General features: G+C 31.0%; 2 protein-coding genes across 2 annotated transcripts; both read left to right on the top strand.

Annotated features, from left to right (window-relative positions):
* The first annotated feature begins 881 nt into the window (after positions 1 to 881).
* On the top strand, positions 882 to 1954 carry LOC131169381 (uncharacterized). The gene is made up of 2 exons (XM_058128602.1): positions 882 to 1229; positions 1853 to 1954. Exons 1-2 carry the CDS (start codon positions 882 to 884, stop codon positions 1952 to 1954), a joined length of 450 nt encoding a protein of 149 aa, XP_057984585.1.
* Positions 1955 to 5609: 3655 nt separating this feature from the next.
* LOC110657810 (uncharacterized) lies at positions 5610 to 7418 on the top strand. Its single transcript, XM_021815174.2, has one exon. It carries the CDS (start codon positions 5610 to 5612, stop codon positions 7416 to 7418), a length of 1809 nt encoding a protein of 602 aa, XP_021670866.2.
* Positions 7419 to 17240: the final 9822 nt, after the last annotated feature.

The raw sequence follows: 17240 nt of genomic DNA on the forward strand, positions 1-17240 counted from the left end.
ACAACAAATTGGTATCAGAGCTTGACTCTCTTGCTTAGGGTATTACAACCTTAGAGTGATCCATAATGGCTAGTTCATCTAGTAATACTGCTGGTATACCTGCACCTTTAGTTGAAGGCTACTCAATCACTAGACCACCACTTTTCAATGGCACTAATTATTCATTTTGGAAAGTAAGAATGAGAAATTTCATACAATCTGTAGATATTGATGCATGGAGAATTATTAAAAATGGTCCACATGTTCCTCAAAAGAATGGTACTGGAACTACAAAGGTTCCAAAACATGAAGATGAATATGATGACAATGATTGGAAGAAAATCTCTATAAATGCTAAAGCTATCAATATTTTGCATTGCTCACTTGACCTTAATGAATACAATCGTGTTTCAGGATGTCAATCTGCTAAGGAAATTTGGGACAAGCTTGAAGTGACTTATGAAGGAACTGATGTTGTTAAAGAGTCCAAAGCAAACCTTCTTATTCGAGATTATGAGTTGTTTGAAATGAGGCCAGGAGAAACAATTGCGGATATGAGTACAAGGTTTACTGATCTTGTAAATCTTCTCAAAGCACTTGGTAAAAAATTTGAGGAAGCTGAACTTGTGAAGAAAAATCTTAGATCACTTCCAAAGTCTTGGGAAGCAAAGACAACAGTTATCCAAGATACCAAAGATTTCAAAACATTCACCTATGATGAACTCATTGGTTCTCTCATTGCACATGAGATGGTATACAAGAAGGATGAAGTTGAAAATGAGCAAAAGAAGAAGAAAAGCATTGCTCTCAAATCAAACAAGGATGAAGATAAGAAGAAAGGAGTTGCATTCAAAGTTGACTCAAGTGACAACTCAAGTGTTTCAAGTGATGATGAAGATGAAATGGCTGTGCTTGCAAGAAAATTTAAAAGAGCTTTCAAGAAGGGAGGAAGCAAATACAAGAAATTCTTGAAAAAGTATACTCCCAAGGATAAATACTTCAGAGATTCAAAAGAAGAAATTGTATGTTATGAGTGTCACAAACCTGGACATATCAAGCCCAAATGTCCATTGCTCAAAAAGAAGAAAGGAAAAGAAGATAGGAGCAAGAAAGCTATGAAAGTAGTATGGAGCAACAGTGAAGAATCTTCAAATGATGAATCAAGTGACAAAGAGGCTGCTCTTCTTTGTTTGATGGCACTTGAAGAGAAAGTCGAGAGCTCACAAAAAGAAGAAGAAAGCGACAATGAGGTAAATTCTTATGAATCTCCTAATATAGAAGAACTTGAACTTGCATTTGCTAGAGTATATGATGAGTATAGAAATTACAAGAGAAAGTGCAATAAAATGAATTTAGAGATTGAATCATTGAGATCACAAAATATTGCCATGTCTAATGTGCATAAAGAAAATGAATTTTACAAAGGACAAATTGCCATGTTTAAAGAACTAGATCTAGAGTTGAAAATCTCAAAAGATACTTGTGAAATGCTCATTGAGAAAAATAAAGTTCTTGAAACTAAAGTAGAGTCTTTGACAAATGATTTGGCAAAATTTACAAAAGGAAAAGAAACTCTAGATGTACTTCTTGGAAACCAAAGAATTTCGAGTGAAAAATATGGAATTGGTTTTGATGGTTTCATGAACTATGACAAATATAAGAATCATTTCATTAAAGCATCTACATCTTCCTTGCCTAATGTTACATGTTATTATTGCAATAAAAGAGGTCATATGATTAGCTCTTGTGCATTTAGGAAAGGTTATCTTAAGATAAAGAAGGTATGGGTACCAAAGGGAACCTTACCTAAGGTCACTAACCCCCAAGGACCCAAAGTTGCTTGGGTACCTAAAGCTAAATGATTAAATTTCAGGTTTGTTGCAAAGGGATGAAGGAAAGTGATAAATGGTATATAGATAGTGGTTGTTCAAAGCACATGGTAGTGAAAAAGACAAGTTTTCAGAAATTGCAATGAAAGATGGAGGATATGTAAAATTTGGAGATAAAGGAAAAGGAAAAATAATTGGAAATGGCACAATTGGCACCAAACCTTGTATTGAAGATGTATCGCTTGTTGAAGGTTTGAAATACAACTTGCTAAGTGTAAGCCAACTGTGTGATAAAGGCTTTGAGGTAAAGTTTACTTCGTCTCTATGTACAATCAATAGTTTAGATAATGACACATTGTTCATTGCCAATAGATCAAATAATGTTTACTTGCTTGACATGAATAATTTTGAAACTAATCATGGTACATGTCTAGTATCTCTTGATAACTCTAGTTATTTATGGCATAGAAGACTGGGTCATGCAAGCATGCATACACTCTCAAAACTGTCTAAGAAAGAACTTGTTAATGGTCTTCCTAAGATTAAATATGAAAATGAATTTCAATGTAGAGCATGTGCACTAGGAAAGCATACTAGAGCATCGTTTAAATCTAAGAATATTGTGTCTACCACTAGGCCATTAGAATTGCTTCATCTTGATTTGTTTGGACCTGTAACTCCTACTAGTTTAGGTGGAAAGTCATATGCTTTAGTTATTGTTGATGACTATTCAAGATATACATGGACATTTTTCCTTGCTCATAAAGATGAAACTTTTGAAAAATTCACCTCTTTTAGTAAAATGGTTCAAAATGAAAAAGGCTTTTGCATATCATCTATTAGAAGCGATCATGGAACGGAATTTGAAAATCATTTATTTGAGAAATATTGTGATAACCATGGAATTAATCATAATTTTTCAGTTCCTAGGACACCACAACAAAATGGGGTAGTAGAAAGGAAAAATAGGACTTTGCAAGAAATGACTAGAACTATGTTGAGTGAAAATAATTTGCCAAAATACTTTTGGGCTGAAGCTGTTAATACATCTTGCTATGTGTTGAATAGAGTTTTGATTAGACCAATTTTGAAAAAGACCCCCTATGAGCTATGGAAAGGAAGGAAACCAAATATCTCATATTTTAAAGCATTTGGTTGTAAGTGCTATATTTTAAATAACAAGAAGGATAACTTAAAGAAATTTGATGCTAAATCCGATGAAGGAATCTTTCTTGGGTATTCAACAAAGAGTAAAGCCTATAGAGTGTTCAATAGAAGAACTTTGGTTATTGAGGAAATTATTCTTGTTTTATTTGATGAGACTAACCCTTCTATTAGAAGGAAAAATGCTTGTGATGATAATAATGAGCAGATTTTTGGAAAAGAAAATTCAATATCAAGTCAAGAAATGGAACAAGTTGATGACAAAGATGAGGAAACTCAAGGAGAAACTACAATAGATGTCCATGATGCCAATGAAGATCAAATTAATGAAGAAATGCCAAATTTGGAAGAATTACAAGTAAATGAGCCCCAACATGAAGATTTACCTAAAGAATGGAGATTCCATATAAATCATCCTCAAGAAGACATTATTGATGATCCATCTCAGAGGATGATGACTAGAGCTCAATTGAGAAGATATTTTGGTAATGTTACTTTTGTTTCACAAATTGAACCTAAATTTTTTGAAGATGTTCAAAATGATGAATGTTGGATTCTTGCCATGCAAGAAGAACTAAATCAATTTGAGAGAAATAAAGTTTGGAATTTAGTGCCTAGACCAAAAGATCATTCAATTATTGGTACTAAATGGGTTTTTAGAAACAAAATGGATGAAAAAGGCAATGTTGTTAGAAACAAAGCTAGACTAGTGGCTCAAGGCTACAACCAAGAGGAAGGGATTGATTTTGATGAAACCTTTGCTCCGGTTGCTAGAATTGAAGCTATTAGAATGTTGTGTGCCTTTGCATGTTTCAAGGATTTTATGCTTTATCAAATGGATGTCAAGAGTGCATTTTTAAATGGTTATATTGATGAGGAAGTGTATGTTGCACAACCTCCAGGCTTTGAAAATCATGAGCATCCAAATCATGTTTATAAACTTACTAAAGCCTTATATGGTTTAAAGCAAGCTCCTAGAGCATGGTATGAAAGGCTTAGTAAATTTCTTTTACAAAATGATTTTCAAAGAGGTAAAGTGGATACAACACTTTTTGTTAAGAAGCATCATAATGATATGCTCATTGTGCAAATTTATGTTGATGATATAATTTTTGGTGCTACTAACGAATCTCTTTGCAAGAAATTTTCTAAGATTATGCAGAATGAATTTGAGATGAGTATGATGGGTGAGCTCACATTCTTCCTTGGACTTCAAATAAAACAAATGAAAGATGGCATCTTCATAAATCAATCAAAGTACATCAAGGATATGCTAAAGAAATTTAAGATGGAAAATTTGAAGAGCATGGGCACTCCTATGAGTTCAACAATTAAAATGGACAGTGATGAAATAGGTAAAGAAGTAGATACCAAGCTTTATAGAGGTATGATTGGCTCTCTTTTGTATCTTCTTGCATCTAGGCGGATATACACTTTAGTGTTTGCTTGTGTGCAAGATTTCAATCATGTCCAAAAGAATCCCATCTAAGTGCAGTCAAAAGGATTTTTAGATATCTCATAGGCTCACAATCAATTGGTTTATGGTATCCAAAATGCGAATCATTTAATCTTGTTGGCGATAGTGACTCTGATTTTCTTTGGAAGTAGATCGATGAAAAAGTACCTCGGTACTTGTCAATTTCTTGGTCATGCACTAGTTTCTTGCACGAAGAAACAAACTTGATAGCTTTATCTACAAATGAGGCGTAATATATAGTCTTTGGTAGTTGTGTTGCTCAAATTTTATGGATGAAACAACAATTGGAAGATTTTGGTTTAAAATATAATCTTGTTCCAATTAAGTGTGACAACACAAGTGCCATAAACTTGGTCAAAAATCCAGTCCAACATTCAAAAACTAAACATATTGAGATTAGACATCATTTTATTAGAGATCATGTTCAAAATGGAAATATCAAAATAGAGTTTGTTGCCTCTGAAAATCAACTTCGACATTTTTACAAAGCCTCTTAATGAAGTTACCTTTTGTAGAATTAGAAGTGTAATTGGTATGTGCGAATCACTTGCTTGAAATCAAAGTCATAATAACTTCATGTATCTACATTTTATTAAATGTGTAATTGATTTGTTGTGATATTAGTTTGCTGAAAAATCCTTAAAGCATATTAGCTAACTTGTTTGTGTACTCGCAAAATTAGTTTACTAGGTTGTATGCTAATATTGCGTGACGAAAATTAGTTTGCTATATCTTGTACTATTCAAATTTCAAACAGAAAGGTGATTGTTCTTGAAATTTTTCTGCATGTTCAGCAATGCATTTAACTTTTTTTTGTATTGCATTCTCAGTGCTGTGTCAGTCATATAAAAATGTTTATATGTGCATATAGGGACAGATAAACTTATTTGAAATATATAATAAAATAAAGAGTAAGAAACACAGTTCATTGTGATGCAGTGACACTGAAAAGCGCGGGACTCAAGAGGACTTAAATCCTCTGCCACACGAAACCTCACGCATTCTCTCTCTCCTCTGTATCGATTGCCGTCACCTCCTAAAAACCATACCCGATACCTCTTTCAGGCGAAGCATACCCTAACTCACCGAAAATCTCAATTTCTTTTTCTCTTCCGCTCTTCACTCACCGAAATACCATTACCCGATTTCATTTTGTCTCAATGGCTCGCACAAAACGAAAATCCCCTGTTGTTGCCGCTGCTTCATCTTCCTCGTCAGCCTCCGACAATGCTCCTGTCGAGGCATTGCGGAAGAAAATGAAAGGTAAGCAAAATGTGCCGAAATCAAAATCAGTTAGTGAGCCTTCTCACTCGTCCAAAGGTGTCGAATCTCCTAAATCCACACCAAAAAAGAAAAAGGCGGTACAGAAGCAAGGAACGGATGCTAAAAAGAAAATGGGTATCGCAAAGCTGTCGGGTTCAGTGGATAAAGCACTGTTAGATTGCAAATTCATCAAATGGGAGAACTTTGATCAGGTAAACTTTCACTTTAAAGAACTTTTTGAGTTTCAAGGTTGGTTGGGTGTCTGTGAATGCGCAAATGAATACTACCCTAGGCTTGTACAAGAATTTTATAGAACCTTGCGAACTGTTGATGATGAGGATCGATTTGAAGTCATTCTGAATACAACTACATATAGTGTCTCTGTTGAACTGATAGCCACGGCTTTAAATTTGCCCAATGATGGAAATAGAATTTCCACACATAAGGATGTTGCTAGAGTAGCAGGATTTAATCTGGTTGAGTTTGAGAATGAGGTATTTCCTGCTAGCACTGCCAAAAATGAGAAATCCACTAGTACCAAAGCCCTCCAGCATATCAAAATTATTCACAGTATGGTAAACTATGTGTTCTGTCCGAAATCTGGCAGTTATGGCTATCTGAGTCACTTGGACATGTGTATTATGTGGCACATTGTAAGTAAAGTTAGGTTGAATTTAGCCTACTTAATTTTCAAAAACATGTGCAAAGCCTATGGAATTGGCAAACTGCCATATGCACATTTGTTGACTGCTGTGTTTAAAGAGCTAGAAGTGAATGTCACTAAGGAAAGCTCTAGGGCTGACTTGATAGTGCTTAGAGAAATACATTCAGACACTGATGGGAGAAAGACCAGATTTGAAAAGGGTGGTTCCTCCTCTGCTAAAGTTGATTCTGGTTCTGCTAGTGAAGTTTTGACTGAAATTCAAGGGCTAAGAGCTACTGTTAATGAACATTTTAGTTCAACAACTCAGTCTCTTGACATTCTCAGAAAATTTGTGGATGTTGTTGACTATAAAGTGAGTCACCTGCTCACTCAAAATGAGGAGTTAAAGAAGCTGATTCTGGCTCTTCAGCAGGCCAAGGGACTTGGAGTTCCAACTAAAGTTGAGGTTGGTACTCAGGTTTCTGCTGATAAGGGAGAAAGCAACAAAGTTGAAGAGTCTCCTGCTGATATGGCATGTGAAAGTGGTAAACTTGCTGAAGCAGAATTTGAACCTGTAGTGGATGCCCCTGATGAACAAGCTAGTGACCAGGTTCTTGAACCTAAGATTGGTCCTACAACTGATGTACCTCCTGACCTTGATGGTAAAAAAGTTGTAGCAACTGAAAGTGAGTTGCCAAAGGACAGTGAGACGGTTCTAGAATCTGAACAAGCTGTTGAACCTCCACCTGCACCATCAGTTGAGCCAGCTGCTGTTCCTACACAGCACCAGGAACCTTCTCTCAAAGAACACCAAGCTAGTGCTCAAACTCAGCTATCTGCAGCTGCTGCCCCTGCAGCAAAGAAAGGTACGAAAAGGTACAAGTCAACCGTATCAAATCCGTACCAGACCCTCGCTGCTGCTCTTCAACCCCCTTCTGAAGATGATGAGGCCGAGAAAAATGATGAAGTGGCTGACCAAGCACCTCCGGCTCCTGTTATTAAACTGCCTAGGAAGAAAATGGTGCCTTCAAAATCCACTCGCAGGAGTAACAGACTTAAATAGCATCTCATCTGGATTTTTAGTTTACTGATTGCATTTTTAGCTTACTAGTCTGTGTGCTACTTTTGGTTTTTAGTTTGCTACTGTCTACCTTACTGCATTTCCATTTTGGCTAACATGATTCTTTTTGGGTATTTTCTCCTGTTTCCTTTTTGATTGATGACAAAAAGGGGGAGAATGGTTATGGATATGTGAATATATGTTGATGAACATGAGACTATGGAAATGTGTTGATATACTTGTGAAGTGTGATGATATGTGAATGTGTGTTGATGTTTGTGAGATATATATATGTGATGATACTTGTGTTGCTGGATATATGCTTATACTTGTGATTGATACTTGTGAAGTGTGAATATGTTTGATAGCATAATTTCAGGGGGAGCTTTATGTACAGAAAATGGATTTCTTGGATATTGTGTGCATATATTTAGGGGGAGCTTTTTCGGTATACTATACTTGGATTTACATACTCACATAAATTTTCACACACTTTTATTTTTTACTGTTGATTCAGTTGAGTTTTGTCATCATCAAAAAGGGGGAGATTGTTGACCCCGTGTAGCTCAAAATGAGCATTGATTTTGATGATAACAAAACTCAAAGAGAATCTATCTAACCTAACCTTAAAGTGATGTGTAGATTCTTTGTCTTATGCATAAAGAACCTTTGAAGTTGCATATAAGAAGAAAAGATACTCAAAGGCATTCCAAGACAAATCCAAAATGAGAAAAAGGCTATGGAAATCAAGACTCGAAGCAAAGGTATGAAAAGCATAGTGTTAGAGTCTTAGGTCTTTTTGTGAAAAAGAATAGATGAGAATTTAGTCATATGGAGCTCAAAAATGAAAATTTATTTTCTGATTACTTTTTCTCATCATGACCTTGAACACCACTATTGAAATATTTTTTGAACGTCTAAATCATTTTGCATTGCAAGTTGAGACATGCAGCTGTTAACTTAGTTTGCTAACTGGTTTGCTAAATTTTTTAGTTTGCTAATAAGTTTGCTAAAAACGTTAGTTTACTAACCAGTTTACTGACTGCTCTTAAAATTTTATTAGTTTGCTAATTTATCGAATTTGCTCAACCGCACAAATGGACAAAATAACGGCTATTTTGTCTTGGGCAGTGTGTATAACGTTCCAAAAGGGTTTCAAACGGTCTAAAATGATTTGGGACTATAAATACACATTCCTCACTTCATTTACACTTAATGAAAGCCTACATTTGAACTCTAACATTGATTTTTCATTTATTGCTTTCATTCAAGAGCATTTAAGATTTTAAGCTTCCATTGGCAAATCGACTCATCTCTTCTTTATAGTTTGATTTGTATTGAGTAAGAGTGAGTGTTGAAATATTGAATTGCATTCAAGAGAGGTTGTACAAGCACCTATTGAAGCTTGAGAGTGTAAGTGCTTGTGATAGCACTTGTGAAGGTTTCAAGCTACCTTGGTGTAAAAGCTTGGTGTTGAGAAATTGTAAAGGGCTTTTGGTCTCTTGCCTTCAAAAGAGCAAATAGTGGAGAGAAGACTCAAAGAGGGTTCTTTGAGAGAGTAGATGTAGGCTAGTTAAGCCGAACCACTATAAAATCCTTGTGTTTGATCTCTCTAACCTTTACCTCTTTACTTTTGAGCAATTTAAATTTCTTTTCTCATATACATAATATTGAATGTTGATAGATTGAGTTGATAAATTTGTGGACATATTGAGTGACTTGAGAAAATTGGTTGATGAATGATTTGTTAGATATTGCCATATACATTGATTGAGAATTGAATTGCAACTTAGGAACACATTGTTGAAGCACATATTACTTTCTTTTTACATAGAAGAATCACATAATTGAACAAAGCCACAATTTTTCATTAGGCTATAAGCAAGGGCCGAAAAATTGTTAAAGTCCAATTCACCCCCCTCTTGGACTATTTTGGGACAACACTATTAAATAATATTAAATATAATAGTAATAAAATATTTTATTATCCCTATTTTTTTTTTAAAAAACTGAGAATTAGAGGCTAAATTTCTAAAATAAAAGGATTTATAATATTTAAATAAACTAATCAAAATTAATCATCGTCTCTATTAGTTCTTAAATTAAAATTAATCATATGTTTAATTTAATTGACCTTTATAAGAAGGTAGTAATTAATAAAAAAAAAATTTAAAAGATAGAAAGGAACAAAGTAAGGAGACATTTATAACGTGAATTTTTTTGTATTTTGAAATATTATTATTGTTTAGCATTAGCCTTTTTTTTTTTTGCATTTTGATTCAAAATATGGTAAATAATAATAATTATTTAAAAATTTTATAAAATAAATAGATATAAGTGTTATAAATTTTTGTCCACTTAACAAATCCCGTTTTTAATATCACAGTTGTTATATAATGAAACATTGAAAAGAAAATTATTTTATTTGAGAACCCCATCTCTTTGAAAAGACCTAATTAAGGAAGGAGACAATCTTATACCACATCAAATAAAAATCAAGTAAATGATTATATCAGGAGACAAAAAAAAAAAAAGAGCACGATTTTAGGAAATTTTTAAGAAAATATTAATAAAATATAAATGTAATGGGGAATCTTTTAAGAAAAATCACATCTTATAATTTATTGAAGAAATAAAAAAAAATTATCTCATCGAAGCAAATCAAATTTATATATTAAAATAATAAAAGATATTTTAAAATTATTATTCTTAATTTTTTTTTAATTCCAGAAAACAAAGAAATATTGAACAAGACTCATCTGATTTCAGCAAATAAAAATAAAGAGGATTATTTCAAAAAAGAAAAGCTAAGAAAATATAATAAAAATAATATATATATAATTGATATAAGCTCTTTTAATATTTAATTAAATTTTTAAAACCTTAATTTTAATGAATAATTGTTATAATCTATCTCTAAAAATTTTACAATATTGCAAAATTTAATAGTCAAAATTAATATTATTTTCAATTATAAATGCGTTGAATCTAAAATATCTCTTTTTTTTTTTGCAAAAATTTTGTTTTTATTTATTATATTTGGAAAAAATAAAATAATTAATTTTTAATATTAAATCTATATCGAGATTAGCTTATAAGCCAACAGAATAAAATCTTTAAATTTTCTATTCTTTTCCTGCTTCTCACTTTTGCCCCTTTCATCTTTTTCTCCATTTATCTTCTAATTTTTCTCTTTTCTCTCCATCACCCATTCTCCTTCACTCATTATCATCTATTTATTACATCTCTTTCGTTTTGGTTGTCCAGTAGTATAAAAGAAAAATAGGAAGAGAATGGGACAAAGGGAAGAAACAAAAAGAGGGGAGAGATGAGACATGGCAACGATTATCTTTTTCAATGAGCAAGAACTAGCTAGATTAGAGTTGCTAGAGAAAGCTTAGGTTGGCCTCTCCTTTTTTTTATTCTTCTTTTTCATTATATGAATATATTTAATATTTCACTTATTTTTTAGGTTAATTATATGGGTTTTTTCATGATACTTTTAATGGCACCTAATGGGCCTTATAGTTAGATAGCATAACAAATAATGTAGAAAATGTATTAGCATTTACCTGTGCTCTGAACCTTGCCTTTCAATTTTTCAGGACTTGAGTGAACTTCTATAATCGGCAAAGAACGTATTTTCCTATTCTATGTGTTAGTATGGAGAAATCTTTGGCAATAATAATCATTTCTATGTTCGTAGATTTCTATTACTGTATTTTCTATGAAGGCAATTAAATTGTAAAACTCTAGTGTACATGGCTCTATTTGGTAATTAATGAACATGTATTGTGTCATTCTGTTTATCATATAAGGATATCTCTCTCTTGATATTATTTTTTGACAATTGTAATCACTTTAAATCTCAATAATAAATATTTAGTTAGTCAAATATGTAAATGTTTATCATTACTTTTTATTCAATTACAAGTGACTACTAATAACAATTACAATTGTATGAATGATTACTTGTATCTTAATGTCAAATATATAGCAAATTAAAATAAACTTTAATGTAATATTCACATTTATATTTGAGGACAACAATTGTCCTCTATCAATTAACACTAGGGACAATTCAATTAGTTGTCCCTTGTAATATGATATATGGGACAACAATCGTCCCTCCTAGCACTTTGGAGATGACAATAGTCCCTCTAAGAAGAGGATATTTCTCCTTATAAACTATGGATGATAATTGTCCCTTATTATATAATGGGGATGACTATCATCCCTTTGACTTGGAGATGGTTTTAATCTTTATGTTAGGTGATGATGACTCTAATCCCCATGTTAGGGGATGATAATCGTCCATAAAAATAGGGATGATTTTAATCCCTATATTTGGTGAGGATAATTGTCCCCAAATATGGGGACGATTATTGTCCCCTTAATATGGAGACGACTTTAGTCTCAAAAATGGAGGGGACGATAATCGTCCCCAAAAATAGGGATAATTCTCATCCTCGAAAATAGGGACAACTCTTTAAAATCATTCCCTAAACAAATGAGGATGCTGGCTGAGGAACAAATATTTGGGACAATTTTTGTTGTCCCCTAAAGTTTAAAGAACGATTTTTAAGGTCTTAGGGGACAATTTTGATAGTCCCCTAATCTTATTTTTTTTGTAGTTTGTGTCCGTTAGGAATAGATCTTAGGTTTTTCCCTGCTCTTCCATTACCAGAGTTTTGTTTTCTCCCCATTAGTATAGATTTATTTATTTTTTTTTCATATTTGATAAGTTTTTTGACAGTTTGAAATACAAGGTAGATCAATGATTTCTATTGGTTGGAGATTTTGAATCTTTAAGTATGAATAATGATCTGCTATCAATGAATCTTGGTAGTGTGACCTATCTTGTATTGATATTTAATAGTTTAATTTTTTCTATGTACCAAAGAATTAGCAAGTTCCCAAAATGGTAGTGTTGCATAAAAGTTTTTCCCATCATCTAAAATAGACAAGGACCAGATCCTAACTAAAAGATTATTCTCCTTTGCTTAAATCATCTCTAAACAAAAATTTTAATTTCTATGTTTATCTTTTCCTCTTATGAGAAGATTGTACTATATTTATCTTATAATACTTACTAATAAATAGTCAAATTTTTATTAAAAAAATTTATTATCTGTCAGTTTTGAATCTTGTTTTAATTTTTGCCTATAAACTTCAATATGTCATCAAAAAAATCTGTCAATTTTGATTAATATCATAAAAAAAAAAAAAAAAAAAAAAATCTCTCTTACTAGATTTCGAATGTGTGGATCGGCGAGACTCCTACATGGCACTTTCGCGTGATCATTTTCTTAATAAAAAATTAAACTAATTAACATGTATTTATTTACCATATATGAACCATAGATACAACACTAAATAATCAACAAATTGTCACAGCAAAATTCTCTCAATATTTGTTTCTCCTAAAATTTAGAATTAGAGTAGCTCAGAGAATGAAGAGGATTCATTTTCAAAGAGAAAAAAATTGTTAAAGTAACTAACAGTAATAATTATTTAGAGAGAGAAAAACTCATGAAGGAGAGGAGTAATCATACAATATAGCTATGATCTTATGTCAACACTTGACATAGAATGACAAATTAATAATAAAATAAAATATAGATGGTTATAGTTATTTAAAAAAAAAACTACTAGGTGATTATTACACTATAAAAATCTATCAATATAACAACAGATTTTACTAATGGATATGAAACCATTGCTAATGAAAATCTGTTGGTAAAAAATTTATTGTTCAAATTATCAATGGATTTTGAATCCATTGGTAATTTGTGCGACATAAAAAGAACAGTGTTCAAATTACGAATAAATTTCGAAATTAATCAATGGATTTCGAATTCGTTAATAATTTACCATAAAATTCGTTGATAATTTGTGCGACATAAAAAAGAACTAAATATTCAAATTGCCAACGAATTTTGAATCCATTGGTAATTTACTAATGGATTTTCAATCTGTTGGTATTTTGTGCAACATAAAAAAATTAAGTACTCAAATTACCAATGGATTCGAAATTCATTGGTAAATTATCAATGGATTTTTAAATTCATTGATAATTTTCATTATTAATTCTTGGAGCAAAAAAATAAAAAAACACTCTTTCTTTTAAATTTTGCAGTAGATTTATAATCCTTTGCTAAATCCATTAGTAAATTGTGTATTTATATTTAAAAGCACTACCTTTCTTGTCATCATTTCATTTATTCAATAATTTTGTTCACTCCCATATTAATTTTTCTTCTCTTTTCTTTCATTTTTTCTCTCTTTTTTTCCTTTTTTCTCTTATTTTCTTCCCTCTTCTATCATCACTTCTTCTATTTTCTCTCATTTTCTTCTTTTTTTTCTCATTTTCTTTTCTTTTCTCTCATTATTTCTTCTCTTTTCCCTCATTTTCTTCATTTGCTCTCATTTTCCTTTCTCTCTTTTCTCTCATTTTCTTCCCTCTTCTATCATCATTTTCTTCTCTTTTCTTTCAGTTTTTCCCTTTTCTTTCATTTTCTTTTCTTCTCGTCTCTCCTTTTTTTTTCCCTTTTATTTCATTTTCTTTTCTTCTCTTGTCTCTCATTTCCTTCATTTTTTCTTCTCATTTTTTTTATTTTGTATCATTTTTCTCTTATTTTCCTTTTCATTTTATTTTCTCTTTTCTCTCATTTTCTTCCATTTTCTCTCATTTTCTTTTCTTCTCTCATTTTCTTCCATTTTCTCTCATTTCCTTCATTTTTTCTCTTATTTTCTTCAATTTTCTATCATTTTCTTTGGTTTCATTTTTTTTCTTCTCCCTTTAATATTTACCATATATTTTCTATTTTCGTTAATATAATTTCCCCTCATTTCATTTTCTCATCTTTATTTTTTCTTTCTTTTTCAAATACCATTTTTTCCTATCATTATAATGTATTTTTAATAATTATTAGTCATAAATAAAAACATATTTATTGTAATAAAATAATTTTAAATCCCAAAAACTTAGTCTAATAATAATAATAAAAAAATCTATTATTTTAGTTGAAAATAAATTTTCTTTTTTTTAATTTCTTAAATTACCAACAGTTTGTAATATTTGAATTTTTTTTTATTTTCTCTTAATTTATCAACAAATTTTGAAATCCATTAGTAATACCAACAGATTTGAACGAATTTGAAATCTGTTAGTAAAAAAAATTACAAATGAGTTTCACTGCAACAAATCAAATTCATTGGTAATTTTAATTATGAACATATTTTATGGGATCCACTAGAAATCCTTAAAAATCTTATAGTGTTCTGTATGGGACCTATTAAGATCTACTTTCATTTATATGTTTCCTTCTAATTGATTTGTCATTTCATATATGGCTATGTATATGAAATCAATGTGTTATCATATAATCTCTTAGAGGAGAGGGAGTCTGTGTATACACACGAGACAATGAGTTTAATTTTTTATTAAAAAAATAACAGTAAAAAAGTGTTACGTAGGAAATTAGCTAGAGCACAAATTAAAATTTAAATCGGCGAGAAAGATTTTTTATTACATTAAATCAAACTTAATAAATTTCTTAAAAATAAATTAAATTTTAAAGATGAAAATAAAATAATTCTCAAAATTAAAGAACGATAAATACAATTAATTTTTCAAATTATTAATTAATATATATTTTATATATTTTGTATGATCAGACCCATATTAATTAACAGTTGATATCACACAACAAACACAGATCTCTTAATAATAACTCATACTTGACTTGCAATATCAATCCCCATAAATATAAGATCATATTGACTTTGTTTCTATGATTCTTATTTTGTCAAATAATAAATTAATTCACATACTCTTAGTCTGTTCTTCATTCTACTTATTAATAGTAAAATAAACAAGTTTATGCATTTATGAGTGGAGAACTCTGGAATTCGAATTTCCTCGTTTATCTATTTTAATATTATTTATTTTTATAGTGAAAAAAAAAGATTATTTATCGGTATAATTGAAGGAGCGGAAGCATAAAAAACATAAGTTTAGATTATTGAATTCAAAAATTTTCATCTAGAGTTACATGCATCATGCAAGATTTATTTTTATCTATTTGATTTCAATGATAAACAGCATATTAAAAATCTTTTAATATGTTTTTAGATATACATTTGCCATTTAAGATTTTAGAATTAACAGAACCCTATATTAGATCAAAAACAAGTGCACTAACCTTTTTGATGTACTGCAGTGTGTTTGGCGCCTTTGGGATGAGCCTAGGACACCAGATGTTGTCCCTCTAGCTTGTTCACACCAAGATTACCAATGGCAGCCCCTTGAACAGCTTCTCAAGCCTTTCCAATCAATTAGAAATTCAGGTTTTGCCTTTTCAGAGATTACAGATATATACAGAACACTAAAAATGATTTCTAGTATTTTTAATTCAAAGATAATGGAGAATGTTGGCTATTCTCTTTGAATTGATGAGAGATGAAAAAGATGAGAGGAAGGAGTCTCAAAGGTGGCGGCACAAATGAAAGCAATAGCATATTGTATTTTTTCTTTTCATCATTTCCCTTATATAGCTAGGTCACCACTTAAAACCCCTGCCACATGTCACCTTCTTATTGGCTCTTAGTTTAATTGACTCAATCACATTGTGCCAAGTGTCAAACAAAGATTTAATCTTGTCTTTGACCATCTTACATGATTAAAAGATAATTGATAAGTTTATGTGTACTGCCATGTGTCACCATCTCATGGTGCCACATGTCACACTGTGAAATGACTAAAATACCCCTGTGTCTTAATTTTGAGTTTTCAATCCAAAATAATTATTTCTCTTCTTCTAATTAATTTATATCAAATATAAATTAATTAATTAATTAACCTCTATTAATTAATTTCTCATAATTAAATTCATATTTAAACACTTTAAATATAAATTTAACTTATATTATACATCCATTAATCTAGATTTGGTTTCAAGCCATGTTAGGGACTTTGCAATCTAATTACAAACCAAACCTATTTAATTAATCAATTAAACTCTTTAATTAATTAATTAAATCATATTTAATTTAGTTATTACTTGTGTATGTGTGTGACTTACTAGGCTCATCACTAATTGGCAATGAGATATGATATCAACTCTTAATATCATCAGAACTCTTTCTTACTATAAATGATTTCTCAAAATCATTTTAGGCAGCTCATAGACTATTGTTAACACCTAGCATAGCATACCATAGCCACCCAATCAGTAATAAGGTTTACTTTAAATGAACCTATAATTATATGTTACAATGCACTAGAATCTCTCTGTTACAAAATCCCAATTCGAGCTGAAGTCATAGTTTATGTCAAACCCCATTTGCTATGAATATTATGTTCTCTTTTAATTTCAGTTCTTGATTAAAAGATTTTCTCATCAGAAACTCTTTTTTGATTAAATCTATCTGTCCTGGTCAGGAACTTGAAACATCAAGAACAATTAAATGAATATAGGATTTTATCCCTATTTATTTAGGGTAACAGATTCAATCTTGATCAACACCTACCTCCATATATAACTAGTAGGAGCCAACACAGTACAAGTGTGAAAGCAGTATCAAACTCAAACCATCTATATACAAGATAACTATGTTATCTTAGGTCTAAAGATTATATGCACTGATATGATTTATAGTAATACATTGACAAGAGCAAACTCCATGTGCTTGTCATAAATGTCACTTGTTCAACCTACTCATCATGTATAAGTGTCTATCATGTTTGTTATATGGCATGAGACTCACCATTCCATCTTATTTATATCTCATATAAATACATTGGGAACAAACATGAATACA

This window comes from Hevea brasiliensis, chromosome 10 (assembly GCF_030052815.1).
Source record: "Hevea brasiliensis isolate MT/VB/25A 57/8 chromosome 10, ASM3005281v1, whole genome shotgun sequence".
Classification (NCBI taxonomy): domain Eukaryota; kingdom Viridiplantae; phylum Streptophyta; class Magnoliopsida; order Malpighiales; family Euphorbiaceae; genus Hevea; species Hevea brasiliensis.